Genomic DNA, 23,817 nt, shown 5'->3' with positions numbered 1-23,817 from the left:
TATGAGGTTTCCCTGCAGCCTTCTCTTCTCCAGGCTGAACAGCCCCAACTTTAGCAGCCTGTCTTCACAGGGGAGGTGCTCCAGTTGTCTTATTAATTTTGTGGCCCTCCTCTGTACTTGTTCCAACAGTTCCATGTCTTTCTTAAAGTAAGGGCCCCTGAGCTGGATGCTCTGCTCCGGGTCTCACCGGAGCAGAGCAGAGGGGTAGAATCCACTCCTTCACCCCGCTGGCCACACTGCTTTTGATGCAGGATGCCATTGGCTTTCTGGGCTGTAGGGGCACACAGTCAGGTCATACTGTGTTTTTCATCATCCGTTGTCCCCAAGTCCTTCTCAGCAGGGCTGCTCTCAATCACTTCTTCCAACCTGTATGTGTGTCAGGTGTTGCTACAACCCAGGTACAGTGCAGACTTACCTGTTTATATGCATCTGCAGTGGAAGATGTGGGTACTCAGGCTTTATGTAGTTGTGCTGCTCCACAAAATCCGCTGCTCCACACAATCCACTGATCCATATGATAAGGAGAAGGCACCCCACAAGGTCATGTAACACACTGAGCTGTTGCTGCTTGTTGCATCTGTTTGTGTTGAGTGTAGGCATCTCAGTGTTTTGCACAGAAGCTGCTCCACATGGAGTAAGTCATGAGGCTAAGAAGTTACTTCTAGTGGTGTCAGACTAGGTTTTTCACTGCTTCTGTGTTATGAAGGTCCCTCCTGGCCTACCACAATTTTTGGTGGTACTCTCCTCCCTCTCCCTCTCCCTCTCCCTCTCCCTCTCCCTCTCCCTCTCCCTCTCCCTCTCCCTCTCCCTCTCCCTCTCCCTCTCCCTCTCCCTCTCCCTCTCCCTCTCCCTCTCCCTCTCCCTCTCCCTCTCCCTCTCCCTCTCCCTCTCCCTCTCCCTCTCCCTCTCCCTCTCCCTCTCCCTCTCCCTCTCCCTCTCCCTCTCCCTCTCTTCTCTTTTTTTTTTGATGGCCATTTTAAATAGATGTCATAATAGTTCCTTTAACTTTCCTGCTCAGGACAGTGATGGGTATCCTAGTCCCATTTTCCTAGGCTAATACCCTCTTATTCCAGCTGCATCAACTGATGTTATCCAAGCCAATTACCAAGAGAGAAAGTCAGGACTATTCTGCCATATATGTGGTTCTCACTGGAACTAAAATACTGATGGGAAGTACGTGCTTTATGTCCAGTGTACAGCTCAGCCACTCACATAGGAAAATGTAATAATTTCTGCACAGATTCCCAAGGTACACTGAAGTATGTGCTTGTGGAGTTTTACTTTCAATATGTGAATTTCTTACTACTGTTTTCACTGGCTCAGCTCCACCATGTGATAATGTAGTGCTCAGCGGAATACTTTTACCTGCAGTTCTGTTTGCATTGGAGACAAAGTCTAAAGGTGAAAAAAAATTCTGTTTCCCTGTCTTCTTGGTCTGCATTGAAAATAGTAATCCATCTGATACTAGCAAAATCCGATGAGTTCAAGTTCATCCCTTTTGGAAGGACTATTAATTTCTTTGTTGGGTGAGGAAATCATCTTTGGTTTTGGAAAGTTTTTTTTCAACACATGAAAAATGACTACTTTGTATAGAGCTAACTTCTTTTGTTTGAAAGTTTTTGATGGAATGCAAAAGCAGTGTATGAGGGGAATTATTTCCATTCCTCAACAATGGCATGCTTTGCAGGTTCTTATTGAGACTGCCAAGAAACTGGGGCTCCAGTGTCATTCCAAAGGGACAGTGATCACAATCGAAGGCCCACGTTTTAGCTCTCGAGCAGAAAGCTGCATGTTTCGCAGTTGGGGAGCTGACGTTATCAACATGACTACAGTGCCTGAAGTGATTCTTGCAAAGGAAGCTGGAATGAGTTATGCAAGTATTGCCATGGCAACGGATTATGACTGCTGGAAGGAACATGAAGAAGCAGTGAGTAAAGCTTTTTTTCTCTGGTGTTGTCCTGAGGGATTTGGGTGAGAATGTGTAGGTTTTAATAAGAGATGACATACTGTACTAAATCTGTTCTTAATTACATTGGTATCCCTGAGTTATTCATGATTAATGACTTGTGAAAGTAAAAATAGAGTCAATTGTTGCTATCTCATTTATTTTCATAAACCTGCCTCACTACTAGCAAACCTTTTGTTTCCTGTTGTCTGAGCCAGGAGGTCTGTATGACGCTCATTAGTTCTGTGTGTGACTTGTCTTCCTGTGATTGGTCTGATTGCAGCTCTGTGCAAAACAATGTACATGCTTTAGCTCTCCTATTTTTGATATGGAAGTATAAACCATACACACACAGAGGAAAAAATAGTTGTACTGTCTAAAAAGACTGATACTCTAAGGCTTTGCTTTTACACTTCTTAGTTAAATTGATTTGGGTATTTAAAATGTGTGCAGTCAAAATTGAGAGACACCACTCAGTTGTATTATATTTCTAGGTTTCAGTGGATAAAGTTTTAAAGACACTGAAAGGGAATGCAAATAAGGCTACAAGCATACTCCTTACTGCTATACCTCAGATAGGCTCCATGGAATGGACCAGCACCCTGCAGACTCTGAAAGTAAGTATAAAAATGAGGCTGATGAGTAACAGGGACATGTGTATGTGTGTCAAACATAACCCAAGTGTATGTTACAGGGTGGTTTTGCTTAAATCAAAATATTTCAGAGTAAATGCCTCAAGAAACCAAATTCATTCAAGAAGGGTGGACAGATTCCACATGATTCTTGCAAGTTTTATTGCCAAGATCTTCAGCTTTACAAGAAGTTTTGAGAAAGGTCAAAAAAACCTTTTGAAGGTTTGTTTTTTAAAAAACAGATAGCTTTATATGGTTGATGAAGTGAAACATCATAGTGACCATACGTGAACAACAGTGAACATAAGGTGTTCATATGACATAAATAAATGAGATACAAAGTAAGATACAAATATATGTATCCAAATGAAACCCTGGTCTGGGATCTTGGCACAAAGAAGAGTCAAGTAGAAGAGACTGAACCAAACCAAAACTATTATGCTTACTTTAATATGTAGTAGAGGAAAAGTTATAACTAGTTTGAAGTTATTAGAATTGGGTTCTCCATAGTTTTAAGTCCAAGGTGCATGAAAAAATATGGAAAATAAAAACATTTCAAAATATATTGGCAAGGGAGTTCTTAAGCAGAATTTTTGTTACACAACGTTTACTTGTGTTTTTTATCTCCTGTATTTCACTGGTATACGTGAGATGCATTTGTGGCTATAAAAAGAGAGAAAAAACAATGTTAAACAGTTTGGATGTTTATCCAGCTACTCAGCAAGCGTTTTTTTGACTGGGTTGAGATAAGGACAAGGAGCGATTATTCATCAAATAGTGTCATGAGCAAAACAGGCTCAGCTTAGCTTATATTAATTGAATTTGTTACTAACAAAATCAGAGCAGGATAATTCCATCCCAGCCTCTATGAGTCACTTTTTTAAGAATTATCCTCAAAAATACACTCAGCATATAATCCCTAATTAGAACAATAAAAAAATTACTAAACTAAACAGAAGAAAAAATTCTCTACACAAAATCTAAAGCATAATCACTACACAGAACCAATAAGAAAATTACACAAAAAATCCACCCCTAGATTTTTCACTACAATTACAATACAAATTTCCCACTATCATTCTGCTTAATTCTGTAATTTAATACTTGTTTTGCCCATTTCCATATTTCAAAGTCCTTATCCTTTCATTCTCCACCAAAAATATTGCAATTTTGACACTGGCCAAACGCCAGTGCATTCACAAAGAACCATTCACTTATTCTCCTCTGCTACAGCTAAGCAGAGGAGGGGAAAAGAAAAAAAATATTATTAAAAGAACTAAAACAGAATAATGAGAACTAAAGCCTTTAGAACATCTTTTCTTCTTCCCCACCCCCCACCACCAAGCCCTTCTTTCCTTCCCACTGACAGCACAGGGAGACAAAATACGGGGTTTTTAGTCAGTTTGTCACCTCTAAAAATCTTCCTTCACTTTGCGTAGGGACGGGAGTCTCTTTTGCTCTGCCATGGGGTCCTTCTCACAGGAGACAGTTCTCTGTGAACTTCTTCAGCATGGTTCTAATTTTTATGAGTAGCAGTTTCACCCAACCTGCTGTGAGTCCCTCCCATGGGCAAACACAGTTTTCCCACAACTGTTTTTTCATGGGCCATTTAGTTGATTTGGTATTGTCTTTTAAGGATGAGCTGTTCTAGTCTGGGAGTCCTCCTCCTCTATCTCTGGAAGCAAGGGTCCTCTCTCTCTCGTTTCAAGCCTGTCACTGTATCACAGCTTTTCAGCATCCACACACTCCAGTGCGAGCACCTCTTTCTCATGGGCTGCAGGTGAATTCTACATCTCCCCATGCCCTTCATGAATTACAGGGAAACAGTTTGTTATATTATAGTCCTCACCACGGCTTGCAGAAGAATCTCAGCACTGATGCCCGGATCACCTCCTCCTCTCCCTCCCTCCCTCCATTTCATCGACCTCAGCGTCGCCATCTTGTTCTCCTCACGTGTCTTCACCTTTCCCTTTTCCCTGATCCGGGAGAGAATCGGTGTCTGTGGGATTGTCTGTTCTCAAGTTCTGCCAGCTGAAAAGTTCTTACAGGGTTCCGCAGTGCTGAAAAGCTGATCTTGTCCAGGCTCTGCATCAGGGGATTGCTTGCCATTCCTTGTGCTGCTGGCCACATGGTCCCCACTGGCACCACAGGGGCTGCACCAGCCACCACAGCACCAACTCCATTTAGTGCCTCTCTACATACAGAGCTCTGAAAAGGAGAAGCAGCTGCCCACACTTCTGTCCTTCTGTTTGCAGTGTGGCAGGCTAGAAGTTTCCAGGTGCGCCAAGTCCATCACTGGCTGTGCCAAGACAGCGGCACCCATGTGGCTCCTCCTGGCCCTGGCCCCTCCTGGTGTTCTCTGCAGGGCCACTCCTGGCTGTAGGGCTTCTCTTGGCACCTCATGGCATGGTCCGGAAGCCCTGCCGGGAAGGGGACTAGTGGCCCCTGCCACCACCCCTCCCGGAGAAGAAGAGAAGTGAGTTCCCATGTTTTTGTTCAGTGTGTTATCATAGAGGCATTACCAGCTTTTCTAATTAACTTAGCAGTGTGCCTGTTCTCAGAGCCAGACAGTGATTGGTTCTGCCAGGCACAGAGGAAGCTTTTAGCAGTTCCTCACAGAAAATCACTTCTGTTGCTGGCTTCTTCTCTCCTCACCAAAAATCAAGCCATGCAAAACCACAGTCATTCATCAAATACTGTCACAAGCAAAACAGGCTCAGCTTAGAGATATTAATTGGATTTATTACTAACAAAATCAGAGCAGGGTAATGAGAAATAAAATAAACCCTTAAAAACACCCTGCCCCACCCCTCCCTCCTTCCAGCTCTGCCTCCTACCCCAGCAGTGCAAGGAGACAGGGAGTGGGGACTGTGGTCAGTTTATCACCCACGGCTGCTCCCACTGCTCAGGGAGAGGAGTTGTTCTCCTGCTGCACCCTGGCATCCCTCCCACAGGAGACAGTTCTTCATGAGCTTCTCTGACTTGGCTCCATCCCATGGGCACCAGCCCCCTCAAACTGCTGCGGTGAAGGTCACTCTTCCACAGGTGCAATCCTCCAAGGACAGGCTGCTCCAGCCTGGGAGCAGGGCCCCTCTCTCCACGGGTCTCCCATGGGGTCACAGTCTCTTCCAGGCATCCACCTGCTCCAGCATGGGCTCCTCCACGGGCTGTGGGTGGATCTCTGCATCCCCCGTGGATCCCAGGGGCTGCAGGGCACAGCTGCTTCACCATGGGCCGCACCAGGGGCTGCAGGGGAACCTCAGTTCCAGTGCCTCCTGCCCCTCCTTCTCCACTGACCTTGGTATCTGCAGAGCTATTCTTCTCACATGTTTTCACTCTGCTCTCATTGCTATTGCAACTGCACAACCCCTTTTTGTTTTGAAATCTTCTTAAATCTGCCATCACAGAGGCATTACCATCAGTTCTAACTGGCCCAGCCTTGGCCAGTGGCATGTCCATCTTTGGGGCTACCAGGGATTGGCTCTGCTGGGAATGGAAGAAGCTTCTAGCTGCTTCTCACAGGGCCTATAGCCAGCCCCTTGCTACCAAAACCAGGCCATGCAAACCCAATACATCGTATCAGTGATTCTTATCTCTAGTTTAGTCAATGTCATGAAGGGAAGATATATTTAGTAAAATTCAGCTCGCACTTTTTAAGCATAAATAACCAGGTCAGGTTTGTAGAATTCTAACCCAAATTCTTGAAATTAGTCTTTTGCCAACTCTTTACTGAAAAAAACTACTTTTCACTAGGAGTGCCTGAATTATCTTCATTAATCTTCCTCACCTGGTTATCTGAAACAGTTCCCTCTGTGAGGTAACTGACTTTTTCCTTGCTCTTTCACATTCATTAGGAAGTTGTATCATGGATGGATAAGGGAGGTAACAAAATGACTATTGTTTCTTCCCTCTGATCCACAGAAAACATTTTCATAGGTTGGGATTGCACTTCTTAATACAGATGCCTACGTATACAGCAAACTTGGAGTTTGAACAATAATGTAAAATGTGCTAGATATTCCTCAGGCACTTTTTTTCATACTGGCATGAAAGGAAATCTCTATTATGCTGCTTAAGTACTGATGAATCTGCCTTGGTTTCTGGCGGGCATAGTTCAGTGAGCAGTGTCCTCTTGTGTTCCTATGCTTTATTGTCTTGAATCTTCATTGGGAGTGAAAGAGAGCTGGCACTACATTTGCAGTGTTCCCCTTTAATGAATGCCAACTGTTCTTTCAGTTCATTGTGAAGTGCTTCTTCCACCTCAGTCCCCTAAGTACTGTTCGCTGAAAGAAGAAAATGTGATGCACCAGAGGAAGAGTCACTCTGTCCTAATGTCACTTCTTAACACTTTTTTTCTTAAATACCTACTACCTCATGTCAATGATGAATATTGAGACAGTTTCACTTGCAATTCTTAGGTGTTAATGTTCCTTGCAGATAGGTTTGAGTGATAGTGTAATGAGAAAGGGAGTTGATCTGAAGGCACTGGAAGAGCTGGAAACAGGCAGTGGGAATTGAAATTTTATATCAAGAAAGTAGGAGCCGTAAGTGTCAATGACTTGAAAGAACAAGAACTCTGGAATAGTGAGAAATTCTGAAGCTCCAGAGGCTTCCTTTAATTTTATGTAGGAACATCAGGAAAGGCTAAAAATCTTCCTGGTTGGGGAATTCAATGGTAATAAAACAGATGGACTGATGTTAATGAATGAGGGAGGCAATTTTGCAGGGAAGCAAAAGGAAAGGTATGTGTATGTATGTGCCTCTGTACAAGTGTGTGATTGAACAATAAAGAGTTTTTTAAAACTATTGTCTTGTAGTATATTTCAGTATATTTTATAGTGGGAGTTTTGAAGGCCAAATGATGGAAGTTTTTGTATTAATTTGTTTTGGAGGTACCTTTTCCTAGAGCTTGAAGGCAGCACCTCTTGCATGCCCTGTGGAAATGTGTTAAGGAACACAGACAAGGAGCAAGCTGAGTAAGACTTCAGCTGGTACACTACGATCAGTGACAGGATATATCCAGGCCACAGCTATGCATCTCAAAGGTGCATTTGCAAATGTCTGTTTCAGTGTTGGGGAAGCCCTTGAAACAGTAAAGTTCTACATAGGCACAGCTTTTCTTTTCCAAGATCTGTAATCTGGCTTCTATGACAGGAGGAACTTCACCTGGCAGGAGAAAATGTGCTTTCAGTCTCTGTCCACCTGTAATTACTCTGTCTCCTTCCATACAGGTATTCATTCCAGATTAACACACATGCCAGTAGTGTCATCACTGAATCTCACAGTAGTCTTTAGGAAAGACTGCAGTGTTGAAACAAAATGTCCACAGGCTGTTTTTTTGTTAAAAGATAGGCTGCTTGATTTGCTTCTCTTTCATGTATCATTTAATCTGTGATATGTCAGTGACTGTACTTTAAAAGTTACTATTTCTTAACTGTCTAAGATGTCTTTAGGCCAGTATTTCATGCCTTTCTTGCTGTAAAAAGATAATTTTCCAGTGTCAGATTAAAGCCCTCACTCTTGCAGGGCAGGGTATGGTCACATGGTATTTATGTCATGTGTCAGGAAATGCAGATAGTGCTGTTGGTCCAAGTGGTCCAAGTGATTTCTGGTTGGTGTCAAGGAAATTTCTAGATAGGCTGGTCAGTCATGGGTGATACACAGCTGGGTATGCTGTTAACTGAGAAGAGTAGATGGAAGTGCAGGTATGTTAGGGATGCTTTCAGGAAATGGGAGCTTGTCTATAGTTGACAATGGGAAGAGCTGTCTAAGGCAGCAAGAGCTGCACCCAATGCATTCATAACAAAAATTGATCATGTAAAACACGGGCTCATTGCCCATGAAGTAAATGAATTGGTGAGAGCAGACAATTTCATATAGGAACTGAAAAAGCAGACTTTTTTGCATCTTTGCTAAGAAAAGTTTTAGTTAGGAAAAGAAATTGTCCTGTTGGAAAGAATTTTAACTCATCATAACTGGGAATTGAACTCTGTACCTTCATGAGGCTTAACCCCATGAGTATCAGGAGGGAATCTGTACTATTATGAAAAAAGGAATGTCCTGTTAGTACTAATTTTTTTTTACAGTGTGGCTGTAAGATCAGCTTGTGGTACGGTGTAAGAGCTTTTTTGAGTGCTCCTCAGGTAAATTTCTTGTCTCTCGGGGAAACCTGCTGGTACTACCTTCTTTTTTCTTGAACTTCTGTACTAGCCTTTGAGAAATGGTATTTGTCAGATCTCCAATACAAGGAATAATGCTGTGTTTTGGGAGCTGTGGTAAGTGAATACTCTAGGGTAGTTTAGATTGGGTAAGGTAAATGCAGATGTGTTTCAGTACACTTCATCAGGGAGTCACTTGGGCATTTATGTGATTTGACAGGTGACAGGTAACAAGTTGAAGGGCATAAAAATTTTTTTAGTCATTTTTTATAGTCTATCTCGAACTGAAACTTACGTTCCTAGGTTCTGTATGTAGAACTCTAATCTTGTAAATATTTTTGAGTAATTTTCTTCCTCAAGAAGTGTATCACTGAAATCAGTGAATGTACATAGGTGATCAGAGTATATTGGCTCATGTGAGTAAAGATGAGTAGGAAAATTCATGAAGGCTTCACTTCAACTGAAGTTGCATTGGTCTAAGCGCAGGGGTACGTTCAGGCCAAGGTCTTCTCACAAAAGCTGAGATCAAAATGTTTCCCTTGAATGTACCTAGTGTCAAAGTTGCCTGTCCCTACATAACTTGAGTATTTCATTCACTCACAGTCAGTGCCATCTGTCTGGTTTCTGTTCCTGATAGCTGTACTTCAGAGTTGATGGAAAGTCATGTAGAAGTCACAGAAAGCATGCTGCACCATTTTTCATTTGTAGGCTGTGAGCCCAAAGTCCATAATGTGGTGGTGTTGCAGTATGGTCATTTTCTCCATACCCATAAGCCTATTACATAGCATTGCCAAAGTTGTAATGAAAACTCCTTGAGTGTGTATGCTTTCCTTGTAATTATATTGACTTCTGTGGTGTTGGAGAAAGTTGGAGATACTATGCACATGAAAGGAGTTACATCTGTTTGTAACCTAAATGGAAGCTACATAGTCTGCCTTTACAATGAAAAGTAATTCTCTCTGCATTGGCAAAAGAAGCAATTATCTCCTGTGACTTTGTATTTCAGACAATGGTGCAGTGTTCAGTCATCCTGCCAAAGCAGTAACAACCTGGATGGACCTTGAAGTTTCAGTACTTTCAAGGAAGAGTGGATCACTTTCGAACTTTCAGAGGTTATATCTTCAAAAATTGTTACAAGCTTAAAAGAATGGACTAAACATTGACCAATGATCATGTGTAAGGCTGCTGTTAAATCTTTGTCGGTTTGATCACATATAAGACTGTTAAAATTAGATTTTGAGTACATTTTCAACTATAAATAGCCCTACTGATAAACTGTATCTTACAGTGCTCAGAGGAAAAAAAGTCGGTAACCTCTCTTCTGTCGTACCTTTTAACTGATGATAGAAAAGGAACATCTAAGTAATATTGTTGCAGTTTCATAAAATATGATCTAAGAAAGCAGATTCATAGGCTATTTTGTGTTGCTGTTTCTACCTCCCATCTTTTCCTTCAACAAGGCACATGGTTACAATTCACTTTGGAAACATAGTAGAAATGTAACAGAAAAACTGGACTAACAATTTCAAATTAAAATTATACTATTTTTCTACATTATCCATATTTTTTATTCTAGTGGTTTTTTTAAAAGCAGTGTATTTGTTTTGTGTACTAGAAGACATGGTTTAATAATTGCGATGGTTCTGTCACAGCAGCAGTTTTTTAAGGAGTGTTGGAGATTGAAGTAATGCCTAAACCAAATTTGTGCTTGAAGATGTACTTACATGACTTACAGAACTGTACAGAAAAAGTGCTTTGCTGACAGTGTCCCAAACACTCCGCTGGCCATTTTCTGTTTCGTTGAACAGCTCCGATTTTAGTTCCTGTATTAAGTGATGAATGTGCTTGAGTGGTTCGAATGTATGCATTTCAATTTTTTAATACAGTTTTATTTTAATAAAATAACCTGCTACTCTTGTCTAGTAAATAAAACAAATGAAATGTATGCTTCTCCAAGATGTGTGGAAATTGGGGGGGGGGGGTGGGGAGGGATGTTTATTTACCTCTAGTCATTATGTCTCACAATGATTTTTGCCATTCATGGAACAGGTTGGTGGTGATAACTTTTAAACAACACTTTCAGAAAGACACTTTTTATAAAATACTGTGCTGCTCAGAACTTAAGGTTCTAAGTCCCTGAACAGCAGGGATTGCTGCGGAAGTGGATCACAATGCAAAGAAAAGATCAGAAACATGAATGGTAAGGGTCTTCATAGTACTGTTAAAAAAAAAAAATACTAATCCTAAGGAAAATACAAGAAAGCAGGTACACAAGCACTTTAGCTTCCTAGTCTTTTTCTTTTAGACACCCAGTGTCCTGCTGTGAAAGCTTTTAGATGTGGGTGTATTCTTCCTACCAAAACCAGTAGAGGTGCTTTTCAGGTACTGGGAAAAATAGCTTAACCAATTTCCTCTATTTCCTGGTGTTTTTTTAAGAACTTAGATTGCAGGAGCCAGAGCTTGAACATACTTTTCATTGCCTTCCACTAAGAATATATATATATATATATATATATTCCATATACCCAGCCTTAAGAATTTCCACGTTTATCTTTCTTCCACAAGCAGTTTTGGAGAAATGCATCAGAGCCAGGGATTTCATATCTGAGTGTTCTAAGAGAGCTTTTTCTGAGTATCCATTTTCAATACCCTTGGGTTTATCTTTCTGCATTTGGTAGTGGCATATAATGGTTAATTGTTACACAAATTTTTTTTTTTGTTTATATACTGAGTACTTAGTGTCCCAGCAAAGTGGCACAGAGCAGCTCCATAAATAGTGGGTTCTGTTACAGATTTCTGTTACAAATTCTGAAAGTGACAACACTAGGTAAGGACGGCTGCATCCAGAGTTACAGTCAGTAGCTCAGTATCCAAGTGGAAACCAGGAATGGGTGGTTTCCCTCAGAGGCCTGGGACCTGTACTCTAACTGCAGTACCAATATTGTGTAGTATTTTCATCAATTTAGTAAGATAGTGGGATTGAATTTGTGGAAAGCAAAAGGACCAAGCTTTTGGTCCTCCTTGGAGTGAGGGAAGGAATGCCACCCAGAGGGACCTTGACAAGCTCAAGGAGTGGGGGTTAAGTTCAACAAGGCCAAGGAGAAGATGCTGCATTTGACTTGGGGTGAAGGTGATTGAGATCAGCCTTATGGAGATGGACTTTGGGGTGCTAGTGGATGAAAAATTGAACATGGGCCAGCAGTGTACACTCACAGCCCAGAAGTCCACTTACATCCTGGGCTGCATCCAAAGGAGATTGAGGGAGGTGATTTTGCCCCTCTGCTCTCATGAGACCCTACCTGGAGTATTGCATACAGCTTCTGTAAGAAGGATGTGTTGGAGCAAGTCCAGCAGAGGGCCACAAAGATGATCAGAGGGGTGAACCACCTCTCTGAAGGGAACAGGCTGAGAGAGTTGGGGTTGTTCAGACTGGAGAGGAAAAGGCTCTAGGAAGACCTAACAGGCCTCTAGGGAGGCCTTTCAGAACACAGAGGGGACTTATGAGGAAGATGGAGAGACTTCACCTGCAATGACAGGACCAAGGGCAACAGTTTTAAACTCAAAGAAGGTATGTTTAGATTGGATATAGAAACGGTTTTTATCATGGGGCTGCTGAGACAATGAAACAAGTTACTCAGAAAAGTTGTGGGTATCTTTGGAAGTATTCAGAATGAGGTAAACAGTTCTGACCAGCCAAGACTAGTGGAAGGTGTCCCTTCACAGTTGTCCTGTGATGGGAGTATTGGGCTGTATGTCATTGATGATTTGGGCTGCAGGAGACCTTTCTGTGATGTTTACTTGCTCTGTTAACACAGGCTTGGTACCTAACAATATCTCATGCTGAATTTGTACATGAAGTCTGTAAAACTCTGGTAGTGTGTAGTGGGTTTTTTGCAAACTTCAGTGTATACTTTAAGTATAAAATACTTAAGTAATACTTGAAGTAATTTATCCATAGTACTACAGACAGAGATGGTAACTGGCAAGAAAAGCATTGGATAATGTTTAATTATGTAAATATAGGACTAAATATAAGTTATTTTAATTGTATTTTCTAAACAGTCTTAAGAAATGTATAGTATTCATTGTAGGCAGGACTGCAGGTCTGATAGGAAGTAGATAAAAATTGTATGTATCACATTACTAAAACCAAGTAAACATTCTAACAAAGAACAATGGCCCTTTCTTGGACTTAGAATGTGTCTGGTTTCACAAGAATGAGACAGTGATGGTCAGAGGACTTCACTGATAAAAAGTTACCACACTTCAGTTTGTGTTTCTCCATGACAATTTTTTTTTTTCTTCTATTTTTTTTTTCTTTCTCTTTTCATGGCATCTGTTATTCAGTCCATTTGCTTTGAAGGATTTGAAGTACTGCCTTCTGGTACAGAGTATTGATGTTGCTCCTGTAACATCAGAATCAGTGTTAGCAAGTACAAGTTGAGGCTCTTTGAAAATTGCCTCTTGGTCTGGTAAATGGCTTATCAGGGTATAGGATGGTAAATTGTGGCTGTTGCCTAGTTTTCAAACATCCCAGGTTCCAAAGTGTGGCCTCCCAGCTTGACTGATATCATTGCTCATCTTACAGAGACTTCATGGTTTCTGGTTGATAAGTATGAAATTAAGTGTAACATACAAGTTATACACTTCTAGTTTTACACTAGCATCTCTTACACAAAATGCTGCCTCCTAGAAAAATTAACGAAGCTTTCAACAGAAAGCCTGTGTGCTTTCTATGTGTATGTTTCACAGACCACCTTAAAGCCTCTTCTAAATACTGGTTGCTTCAGGACAGGTATCTAAATAGTGAGCACTGAAGCAAATGAACTAGCTTCTCTGTGGGTAAATTATATGTCATAAAAGATGGATGAGAACCATGGAAAGCTTAATAAATTATTAACTAGTAGAATTTTACCTTAAGTTTGCCAGGTCTGCTTCTCATTCTCCAGTGGAATTGTCCTAAACTTACTGATTTGTATGGCCTGAATGCTCTCTCGACTTTGGGTTGAAGAGAAAGGCCCTAGAGCTAGCAGGAACTGCTGAAGAAGAGATAAGTCTGGCATGCTTCTCTGCAGGCTATGCCTTGGGGGAATAGAGAAATGCAACTGAGAAACGGTATGTTAGAAATAAGTGATCAAAACCTAATTTTCTTTCCCATGTACACAGAGGGGAGACTGAGTGGAACTGCGTGCTTGCAAATAGCACAGATGCACAGAGCAAGAGGCATGCCAATATTGGGCAAGGACCAGGGAACACAATAGCCAGCTGCTTTCTTTGTCAGTTTTCAGCTGGCATCCAAAGTCAGAGATTGGAACTTATTAAACATCCAGATCTACACAGACCACATGCAGAAATGTCGCAACAAGTTAAATTCAGTGCTCAAATTAAATGCAAGAGAAGCCATACATCCACTCAGAGGAGCTTTTGTCCAACTTTCCTTCATTAGGAGTTCTGCTTCATCTTGGCACAGGTGTCCCAGGCAGCAGAACTCCTTCTGCTTTGAGTGAAGAGACTTCTCTGTTTGGACTCAGTAACATTCATCTCCCTTGTCTGATTTGTATCTTTTGATACTTATTTGTATTGTGAGCACTTGGTCTCTGAGTATGGACTTCCTGTTACCTCCTACCCCACTCTTCACTCATTGTTTGGATGTTGTATTTTGCTTAGTCCAGCTATCCATGGTTTTTTAAAGTGCTTTTATCTTGAGATCTCCCTTTATTTTGCTCAGAGCATCCTCCAGTGTGTGTATTAGCAGTATGATGTACTGATGGCAACGCAGTACTGTGGGTTCAAATATGGCACAAACCAAACCAGGAGTCTGGCCATTTACTCATTTATTTACTCATTTTCTCCTTTTTCTGTTTTCTCTAAAGCATTCTTTGCAACCTAACATCAATCTATCTTGCTAACATGAGATTGCCCACTCATATCTCATTTTCACTTATCTAACACTTCACATTCTTTCATGCTAATATCCAAAGCATCTCTCAGAATTTGCAGAGACATCAGAGCTGAGTTTTCATATTAGTATTCAAAACAGATCTGAGAGAGTTGGTGTTCCCAGAACGAACCAGCAAGATTTTGTCTATTGAAACCAGCTGAGTATCAGTAAGAGGAGAAATTAATTCAGGGTTGCTCAGCACTGGGCAGAATCAGCCTTCTAAGGTGGAAATTCTGACTTAACTGTTTTAACGACTGCTTCCTCTCCCCGATGTCATTGCAGTGTTGGCTGAAGTAGGACAGTGCAAAATAATTGCAATTTACATTTGATCACACTCTTTGCAAAATTTTGCCATTGTTTATTTAGATGATGGTCAATTTTCCCACCACCTTTGCTATGAATTGGCTAAGGCAATTTGTGTTGCAAAGACCTGTGTGATTAGGCATACATGAAAGTATGTTTCCAATCTGAACATCGGGTGTCATAAATGAGATCCAGCTGAAACTAAGAATAGTTACTGCCTATCGTAAATTAAGTGTATTCTAGATGACACATGAAATCTGGCCAATTGTTTGGTTTCTTACAGTGTGGTTCCTCTAGCTAAAGGAAGACATTTCATCTGAAATATTTTAATGTGACCTTTGAATCTTAATAGTTAGTGCTTTATAGGAAGCAATTTCTGTATTCTGTATATAAATGGGCTTTTATCAACTGTATAAGAAGTTTCAGAAATACATTTTTTGTGTTTTCATAACATTGCCAAACATTAAAACCATTCTTTTGCCTGAAAGTAAATCGGCAATATAAGCTAGTAGGAGCATGGTGGTGGTAGGAGTTTATTTCCCCTTAACTGCATGTGATGACAGTGGAATTATCTCTGTCCTTGGATCAGTTTAGTACAAATTCTCCCCTCCGTGGACCTCCGTAGTACCTTGGGTTGACTCTCATTTTCTTCTCTGGCCCTTAGGCTGCTCGCCATCTAAAGAGAAAACAGATGTAAAAAAAAAAGCCATAAAGCTAGCAGTGTTCAAGTGCTTGTTTTGTATAGGCAAGGCAATGGGTCTGCTGTCTGACTTTAAATGCCACTGCTCCTCAGCCATATGCATTGGATTTCTGCAAGGATGAGTGTTAAGAAGCCAAACAAAACCATGGACCCAGGCTGACATGGAGTGGGGTAGGGGTTAGTGTCCCTGGTGCATCCATAGCAGCCGTGTTTGTCTCTGCTTTCCCCAGGCAGCTTGCTCTTGAGCTGGACCTGTGTCTTTTCTCCCCCGTTCTGGATACACTTCTCCCAGCCCTCAGCACGTCTGTTTTCCTACCTGTCAACAACCAGCACCATGGAGAGAAAAAGGTGCACTTTCCCCACCTGGGAGATCAAACTCTCATATTCTAGATTGCCACTTAGATCTTCAAGTAAGAATGGTAGAAATCATGCGGGAGGCTGCTTCCTGAAAGGAGTGGCAGCAAAAGCTACCTAGTTCGGTGGTAGGAAGTAGGGTATTTCTAATAATTTCTAATAAAACAGGGTGTTTCTAATAAAACATGACCCCTGCTGATGGTGTCAGCTAAACCCTAGATGTTTTGTCCCCTTGGTGCTTATTTGCCTGGAGCTCTAGGTGTCAACAGGGCTTCTCACAGCCTACTCTCAATCTGAGCTAACAATAACAAGAGCAGTGCCAAATCCAGTGGCAGTCATCTGTGTACCTTTCTGGGATGCAGCCTGGCACCTTTAGTTGGAAGATCATGGTTTTCAACTCCTAAGGACCACCTCTCCTTTCCCTGCGTCTTCTTGGACTTTCTCCAGCACAGAAACACTGTTTGTAAGCATTTCTACCAAAAAGCATAAAGATGCTTACAAATACATAGTAAGAGACAGGAATGTAGAGACATTGGTCCTCTGGGGATATTTCCACAAAGAAAAAGAGCGTTCTGTCTTCTGTTCATACAGTATTTTAAACTATTTCTGCCTCTTTTTACTGTGTTTAGGGGAAAAAAAAAATAAATTTATTTACTTGAGTGAGTGTTGGTTTAGTATTGATTGAAATCTGATTAAAAAATAATAAAAATAAAATGACTAGGTATATCATCTCTTCCCTAGGAGTGATGGCACACCAGGGCACTTAGAAGACACAAATGTCTTCAGAGGTTCCCTCTCTGGCACTTGGTACTTTGGCCTGCCTTTCCCATCTTCAAATCTTCACTTTCTTCTGTAAGAGCTCTGAGCATTTCCGTTTTCTTCCTGAGATTTACAGAACATGAGACTTATTTTCTGTGTAAGTAGGCAATGAAGTTAATGCTATTTCTACACCTTTGTTCCAGGCAAGGGGGGAGTGGGGGGGTGGGGGGGTGGTGACTTCCTTTTCTAAAACACTTTGTTTTTCCTGTTTTACCTGAAGCTTTGAAAGACTTTGACCACAAGATTTCAAGCCTGTGGACCCTTAGACACAATAAACGTGCGTGAATTTGGAGGAGATGTTGCCTGTTGTAGCAAAGAAAAAACAAGAACAACAACCAAAAAAAAGATAAAACCTTGGGACTCATGTTCTAGGAGTAATTTTTCGTAATTATTAATGGCAAATGGGTGCATATTATTATATAATAGTGTAATAGCAAACTCTGTTTCTTTAAGTGCCAAGGTATTTTATTAAAGTTCGGCAGAGGAGTCCACAATTGAAAAATAATCTGGTCAAATTATTCAGATGCTGGCATTTGCACACAATTGAGGTGTGCTTTTTGTACCACACAGCGCTGCCGGCTCCTTGTCTAAAGAATGAACCACAATTACACCGCGTCTGAAATTACCGTATATAGCTCCATGCCTAGAACTTTACATCCTCTTCAGGTAACTTCCCAAGGAAGGCCTGGAAAAAGACCAAAGCCTCTGGGAAGGTTACACTTTTTTTGGCACAGCTTTTCCGAGTGGGACGAGGCTGGTGAAAACCCCGTGGGCATCCATGTATGAATGCCACTCCCTCTGCCATGTTTCGGACGGGACTCGCCGGAGCCCTGGCCCTCCTTCCGCCGGGGTGGGCAGCCTGCAGGCGGGAGGGCAGGCGGCAGGGTCCGGGACGGCGAGCCCGGAGGCTGGGATGGATGATGTGTGAATGGATGCTCCGCGCTCGCCGCGCCGGACGAGCTCTGCCGAGCACCTGTCCTCTGGCCGCAGCCCGAGAGGCTGAACTGGGCTCCCGCCCGCCTGGAGGGTCGGGAGAAAAAGCGAAAAGCTCGTTCACAGAATTACAGACCATTCTGGGTGGGGAAGGGAGCCACAACCATCACTGAGTCTGACTGGTCCCACCCGCCCTGCCCCAGGTGGGTTTGCTCCGAGATGCCAAGCATCCTCTCTGGCGGTGCTCGCTCTCCATTTATCCCCCAAAGAGCTAAGAAACAACCGAGGGGCTTTTTGGTTTTTTTGGTTGGTTGGTTTTGGGTTTTTTGTTTTGTTTTGTTTTGGGTTTGTTGGTTAGTTTGTTGGTTGATTAGTTTGTTTTGGTTTGTTTGGGTTTTTTGGTTGTTTTTTTTTTTTGAGAGGAAATTGATTCTCCATCCCTGTTTCTATTTTAAAGAAATGGGTCTGGCTCTGCTTAAAGACCTGTGCCCAAACCAGAGGAAAACCCTCCCACTTTTAAAAATAGCTCATAAAGTTACACAAAGGAACAGAGATCAGGTGAACTTTCTTGTTGCTCTTTAAGTGTTGTTTTCAATAAGGAAATAAACTATTTGGGTATATTTAATTTGTGTGTGTGTGTGCTTAAATAATGAATATATGCAAAAAGTCCTGTTATCCGACTGGCATCATTATGTTGTGTGTAACCATATTTATTTATGCAGACACACACACAAAAATTGAAAGCAACGAACAAAGTTGAAATAAATAACACCACCTAAGTATTGCTGCATACAGAATCATTAAATAGTCGAACACGAGTAGTGACTTATTTTTAAGCCAATGTTTTTCATGTTTTATTATGCAATAGCAGCAGATATTTCATCATGCATAAGAGGTATGAGCATTGAGTAGATGATAGAAATTACATAGGAAAAACAGAAAACAAAACACGAAAGTTTGCAACAATCCAGATCTATAACCAAATGCAGTCATTTGCTGTTGTTTCCAAATATCTGGTTTAGAGACCCAGAAAGATGTCTAAAAAGAAGAAGCATGTTTTCCATATCTTCAGAGCAAATGGGGTCTACAAATGCAGAAAAAGATGCAGTAACTAATTGATTGGCAGTTGTTTTCTCACACGAATTTCTGTGAATACAGCTACACAAAATGTTTGTAGTTCCCAAACTGTAATGTTGATCAGCATTAAATTTTTTACCATTCATTCACTGTTATATTTCGGTGTTAAAACTGTGTGTTGAGTGGGCTGGTGAGGGGAGAAGATTTGGGGAATAATTAAATTTGTCAATGATATAGCTAAAGTATTTCGTAGCTGTTTCAGAGTGCGACAACATAAAAAGATCTCAAGGAATAACTAAAATACAAAGCCTTGCAGAGCAGTGGACCAAGCCAGTAAGGGAAGTATAGCATTCTCACTTCTCTAAGCAGTTTTACTGTAAAAAGAAAAAAGGAAAAAAAATGGGGGGGGGGGGGGGGGGGGGAGGGAAAGAGGGGGAGGAGGGGGGGGAAAACTGATTGAGTTTTGTATTTTTTTCCTCTTTTTCTTAGGAAATTGAGCCGGAGCCCGAATGCCCAGGAATGCCCATGACGCGCTGGACACAACTGGCAGTCGGATATCGGGAGCGCCGCCAACCGTGATGACTCAGAGGCAGGATATTCAAGGGGGAGGCGGGCTGCAGGGGACGAGGGGACGAGGGGACAAGAACTCAGCGGGACGGCCGGGGCGGGTCAGCGCTCAGCCTTCTCGGCGGCCCCCGAGGGGGCTCCTGGAAGGGGCGGCGGGTCGCGCAGGTATCGCCCCACCGCTCCGTGCGCGCCCCCCGCCGCCACGTGGAGGGGCAGGCGGCCGCGGCCGTCGGGCAGCTGGAGGTGCGCCCCGGCCCGGTGCAGCACAGCCAGGGTCTCCAGAAAGCCGGCGCGGGCCGCGTCGTGAACCGGGAGGCAGCCGGTGCGAGGGTCGGGGCGATTGGGGTCGGCTCCGCGCCGCAGCAGCAGCTCGGCCACCCGCGGGCTGCCCAGCATCATCACCTGCGGGGAGAGACAGCGTCAGCGGCCGCCCCGAGCCGCACCGAGCACCGGGAGCCACCTCCGGGGAGAGCCTGGGGAGCAGCCGGGGCTGGCGGCGGCCGGACCAGCGTCTCTATCGGGGAGTAATTCTGCTGCGTCGGCCACTTGTAGTCGTGACCTGCATGTATTCCGTATGGGTCCCTTCCAAGTCGAGATAGCCTATGATTAGATGATAAATTAAAAATGTTAGCTAGTGGTTTCCAGATTAGGTATAATACATGTGTATGTTCTGCTTCACGGTTATACCATTGATATACGCCATGGTATAAATGGTACTTGTGGTGTGTGTATATTTATGTGCACACAGACGTTTATACACAGATACAAACACAGTTATGTGTGTGTGTGTACAGATATATACACACAATATAGATACAGTTTATGTAATGTACCATTTATTATATAATAAATAGTGCAAGTATATATATTATAAATACATTTAGACATTTACATATATTAAAAATATATTAACTATATTTATACACAAAAGAATTTGTAAATATTTATACCGCGTATACACACCATGTATTTTGTGACAGCCCTGAGGGACCTTTCACTGAGGTTGCTGTCACTTTGAATGCATTACCGATTTATCAACAGTCAGCACAGCAATGGGGCAATGCAGCTGGCTGTGGCTCTTTTGGCATTCCGTGTGGATATTTCCGACTTTTCCCCTCCTGACGTTGGGATGAAGATGGTTCTTTCTTTTTTTTCTCTCTTTTAGCTCTGTCTTATTCTCAGAGGTGTGAGAGCAGCTGCTTAGCACTCATGAACAATGCACAAAACTTAACTGTTGTAAAATTCCGAATGATATTTTGTGTCTAAATGGCAAATTCCTGACATTCTGCTTATCTGCCAGCTGCAGAAACTTTCAGCGATGTTTGATCATACACAACTGAGCAAAACCCACCCAACAATAAACCCAAATCAACCAAAAACCAAAATAAATTTGCACATGGGGTTACTTCCCTTACTGTCTTGGTCATTTTCAGTGGAATTTTAACTGCCATAAATTTTGACTTAACACTTCGAAAAAGATCTTAAGACTGGGTTTTTCTATCAATTTATTTATCGGGACTTTGATTTGGTTTATTTATAGTAGAAGTGTGAAAATACTTATAAAGGTCATAATATATAAATTCCCGATATTAATCTTTTCCAGAAGGAAAAAGAGAGTCCACGTATTCAAGTGTCGGCCATTTTACAAGTTGCTGGCAAGAGAAAGAGAACTTAGTCTGAGATGAGGAAAGAGATAATTTATAAGAGTTTGGAGATCTTTTTCATCTGTTATTTGAACATAAAACTGAAATAAAACGAATAAATTTCTGACAGCCTTTCTCTGAAATATACTTCAGAAAAATATTTCTTTTTTTATGTAAAGTGCAAGGACCGAAATGGCTGCTCAGCTTAGCTGATGAATCATTAAATATATCTCTTCAAATGGCAACTCGAAAAATCTTCATGAGATACACCACTCTAGTTTAAATCACAGTTTATTTATGGTCCAATGAATATTTTAAAAGTGTTTACCTAAGTATGTCGATTAATACAACACACTTTTAACTCTCAGACTGCCTGGAAAGGAACTCTACGTACTGGTACTTCTAACATCTATCAGTAAGTGCTGCCACTATTAATGGAAACAGAATATTAAAATTACTACTACTAAAAGAAGAAAAAAGGTGGCTACTAATATATACCTAGTTTCAAGTTACAATTTTTACCAGCACGGTTTCTAGGTTCTTTGTTCATGAATATACAAGAAAGGGACCCCACTTCGATTTCGTTGGGGAAAAAATACCTGTTCGTGCCATATTAAAAAAAATTATTAATTTGCTCGAAGTGCCGATAATTCCCCAAACCTATCTGGGTCGTTATCTGGATGCGGATTTTGCAGTCCCACTTCTCATTTTGGGTATCCCCTAGAAAAATTCGTTTGCTGACATCGGCTTCTCACTAAATCCCATCTTGGATTTTCAGGATTTATTGAACAATAAAAGGTCCATTTGAATTCAGACAGCTGCGGTTGGAATACGATTCCGATCCTAACAATAAAATTCATTCTAAAAAGGAAATACCCATCCTTCCCCGCCGGCGTGGTAGAGCACAGCTTCGCCCCTGCCCCCGCTCCCCCCCGCTCCCCCAGCTGCCCCCTTCTCCCTCTGCGCTCCGTACCTGGAGCGGGGTTCTCCCGAAGGCGTTGGTCCCGTTGGGATCCACGCCAGCGTCCAGGAGCTTCTTCACCTCTTCGTGGTCCCCGCGGGCGGCGGCACTGCACAGGCGGTCGACGTCGCCTCGGGGGGATCCCTCCATAGCCCCCCACCGACCTGAGCCACACGGCTGCCCCTAGCCTTCCCTATTTTCTAGCTGCGATCTGGTCTGACGCAGTTCTTTTTTATCCTGGGGCAGCGGCCTCTCCCCCCCTGTCCGGCCCCATGTCCCCTCCCCGCCCCGCGCATTGCTCCAGCGGGACAGGCGGTGCGGCATCCGCCCTCCCCCGGCTCCCCGCGGCCGCGGTAAAACCCGCGCAGCCCCGGGGCGGGGGGGCAGAGCTGGTGCGCTGCTCCTCAAGCACGGCACGTCGGGGGGCAGACCGGTTTCGCCGCCGCCTCAAGTGCGGGCGGCTTTCGCGGCGTTTTCCTCTCACCGGGGAGAAGGGATGGGGGCGGCAGCCTTGTGCCCCGAACCTCTCCCCATACCCGGGCGGGTTGCGAAGACAGGGGAGCGGGGCGCAGACCCACGGGCAACCAGCTTCCAGGGCTGCTGCCCCGCCGGGGCAGGTGGGACGCGCCACGCGAGTATCTAACGCGGGGGCTCGACGGCAGGGCGAAGGGGCCTGAACTCCCCCAGGATAGAGAGAGACTTTCCGTGCGAGTGACGGCTCTGATTTCTGCCTCCGAAAGGGGTCCTGCCCGGGCGCCCCCGAGCTGAGGGTCGGGGGTCCATCCCTCCATGCGGCGTCTGCTGGGAGCTGGAGGAGCCGGTGAGGAAGGGAGCCGTGCCCGCAGCAAGTCTGCGACCAACCTAATGGCACGGGATAGGAGAGGATCGCTTCAGCCTGGTCCTGCCACCGCCTCCCGGGAACAAACAAACGGCGGCTGGAGCCCGCCAGGGTAAGGTAGGCAGCCGGAGGCTAGACGGAAGAATGTCTCCTTGCAGCGTCACGCTCCTCAAAATACAGGCATCTGGCTTTTCCTTCACTTAGATTTCCGCTAAGGGTCGGTCTCCCCGAGAAGGCGTGCAGGTCCCGAGCATGCCGGTGACACACACGCACACCCCCGCCCCAAGCGAGCCCCCCGCGGCCGTCGAGGCGGAGCGGGTGGTCGGCACCCACGACGGTCGGGGCCGTGAAGTTTTTATTCTGCCACTTCCAAGATCCGGGCAGACCTTTGTAAGAGGCAAGGGGAATAATAAGAGTGCTTTTCAGGGTTCTGTTTTCCTTTTTTTTGCTGGTTTTTTTTTTTTTTCCCCGCCCCTCCCCCCCCCCCCCGCCCCTCCCACCCCTCACCATGTCAGTTCCCTAATCTCCTTTTTTTTAAATTGCAGAAGACCGGTGCGACGCCACAGGAGAAGTATCCGCTGTGCAGATGCAAGCCCCGAAGAGCTCTGCATAGCTAAAATAAAAACACCATGATTTTACGCCTACGTTTACTATTAGCCAAAAGTAGAAACATCCTCAGATGAGAAAAAATAAACACAGATTTTTCCCTGAATAGACAAGTCAGAGGTTAACTAAAATACCTTCATTTTGAGGCTTTTTTAGAGCCTCCCTTGCAAAGTTTCTGGGGCAAGTGCGGGTCCAACATTTGATGCAAGACCCTTGCTTGCCGGGGACTAGTGGTGAACTCCCACCACACCATGGCTTTTCTACAGTGCGTGGTGAAAAGGAGCCCTCGGGACAGACAGACAATTTAAAACACATAAACATAATAATATATAAACAAACA

At 43.3% G+C, this 23,817-nt stretch overlaps 2 protein-coding genes and 1 long non-coding RNA gene across 3 annotated transcripts in view; 2 read left to right on the top strand and 1 right to left on the bottom strand.

Annotated features, from left to right (window-relative positions):
* Positions 1-10,680, top strand: part of MTAP (methylthioadenosine phosphorylase) — a 33,899-nt gene extending 23,219 nt beyond the window's left edge. The window contains exons 6-8 of the mRNA XM_086867181.1: positions 1,688-1,927; positions 2,440-2,562; positions 9,742-10,680. Of these exons, the coding sequence (XP_086723307.1) occupies positions 1,688-1,927; positions 2,440-2,562; positions 9,742-9,780 (402 nt within the window). The 3' untranslated portion in view covers positions 9,781-10,680. The remainder of the gene's footprint in view (positions 1-1,687; positions 1,928-2,439; positions 2,563-9,741) is intronic.
* Positions 10,681-16,777: 6,097 nt separating this feature from the next.
* On the top strand, positions 16,778-19,001 carry LOC147648333 (uncharacterized). Its single transcript, XR_015280157.1, has 2 exons — positions 16,778-16,949; positions 17,073-19,001. It is a non-coding gene; the product is annotated as an uncharacterized LOC147648333 (long non-coding RNA).
* A 290-nt stretch (positions 19,002-19,291) lies between these two features.
* Positions 19,292-22,242, bottom strand: LOC147648332 (cyclin-dependent kinase 4 inhibitor B-like). The gene is made up of 2 exons (XM_086868275.1): positions 22,046-22,242; positions 19,292-19,831 (listed from the first exon to the last, which is right to left on the bottom strand). The coding sequence occupies exons 1-2, from the start codon at positions 22,181-22,183 to the stop codon at positions 19,532-19,534; spliced, it is 438 nt and encodes a 145-aa protein (XP_086724401.1). The 5' UTR covers positions 22,184-22,242; the 3' UTR covers positions 19,292-19,531.
* Between the last annotated feature and the right edge of the window lie 1,575 nt (positions 22,243-23,817).

The sequence above is a fragment of the Cyanistes caeruleus genome, chromosome Z, assembly GCF_971803275.1.
Source record: "Cyanistes caeruleus chromosome Z, bCyaCae1.hap1.1, whole genome shotgun sequence".
Classification (NCBI taxonomy): Eukaryota; Metazoa; Chordata; class Aves; order Passeriformes; family Paridae; genus Cyanistes; species Cyanistes caeruleus.
The sequence above is the reverse complement of the archived record's forward strand: the minus strand, read 5'-3'. Positions and strand labels throughout refer to the sequence as shown.

What these genes read in the sequence shown, in the direction of transcription:
- LOC147648332 (XM_086868275.1), bottom strand. Translation starts at nt 22,183, where the DNA reads ATGGAGGGATCCCCCCGAGGCGACGTCGACCGCCTGTGCAGTGCCGCC. An exon ending in TCGGGAGAACCCCGCTCCAG is followed by an intron (nt 19,832 to 22,045) that starts GTACGGAGCGCA and finishes CTCTCCCCGCAG; the next exon opens with GTGATGATGCTGGGCAGCCC.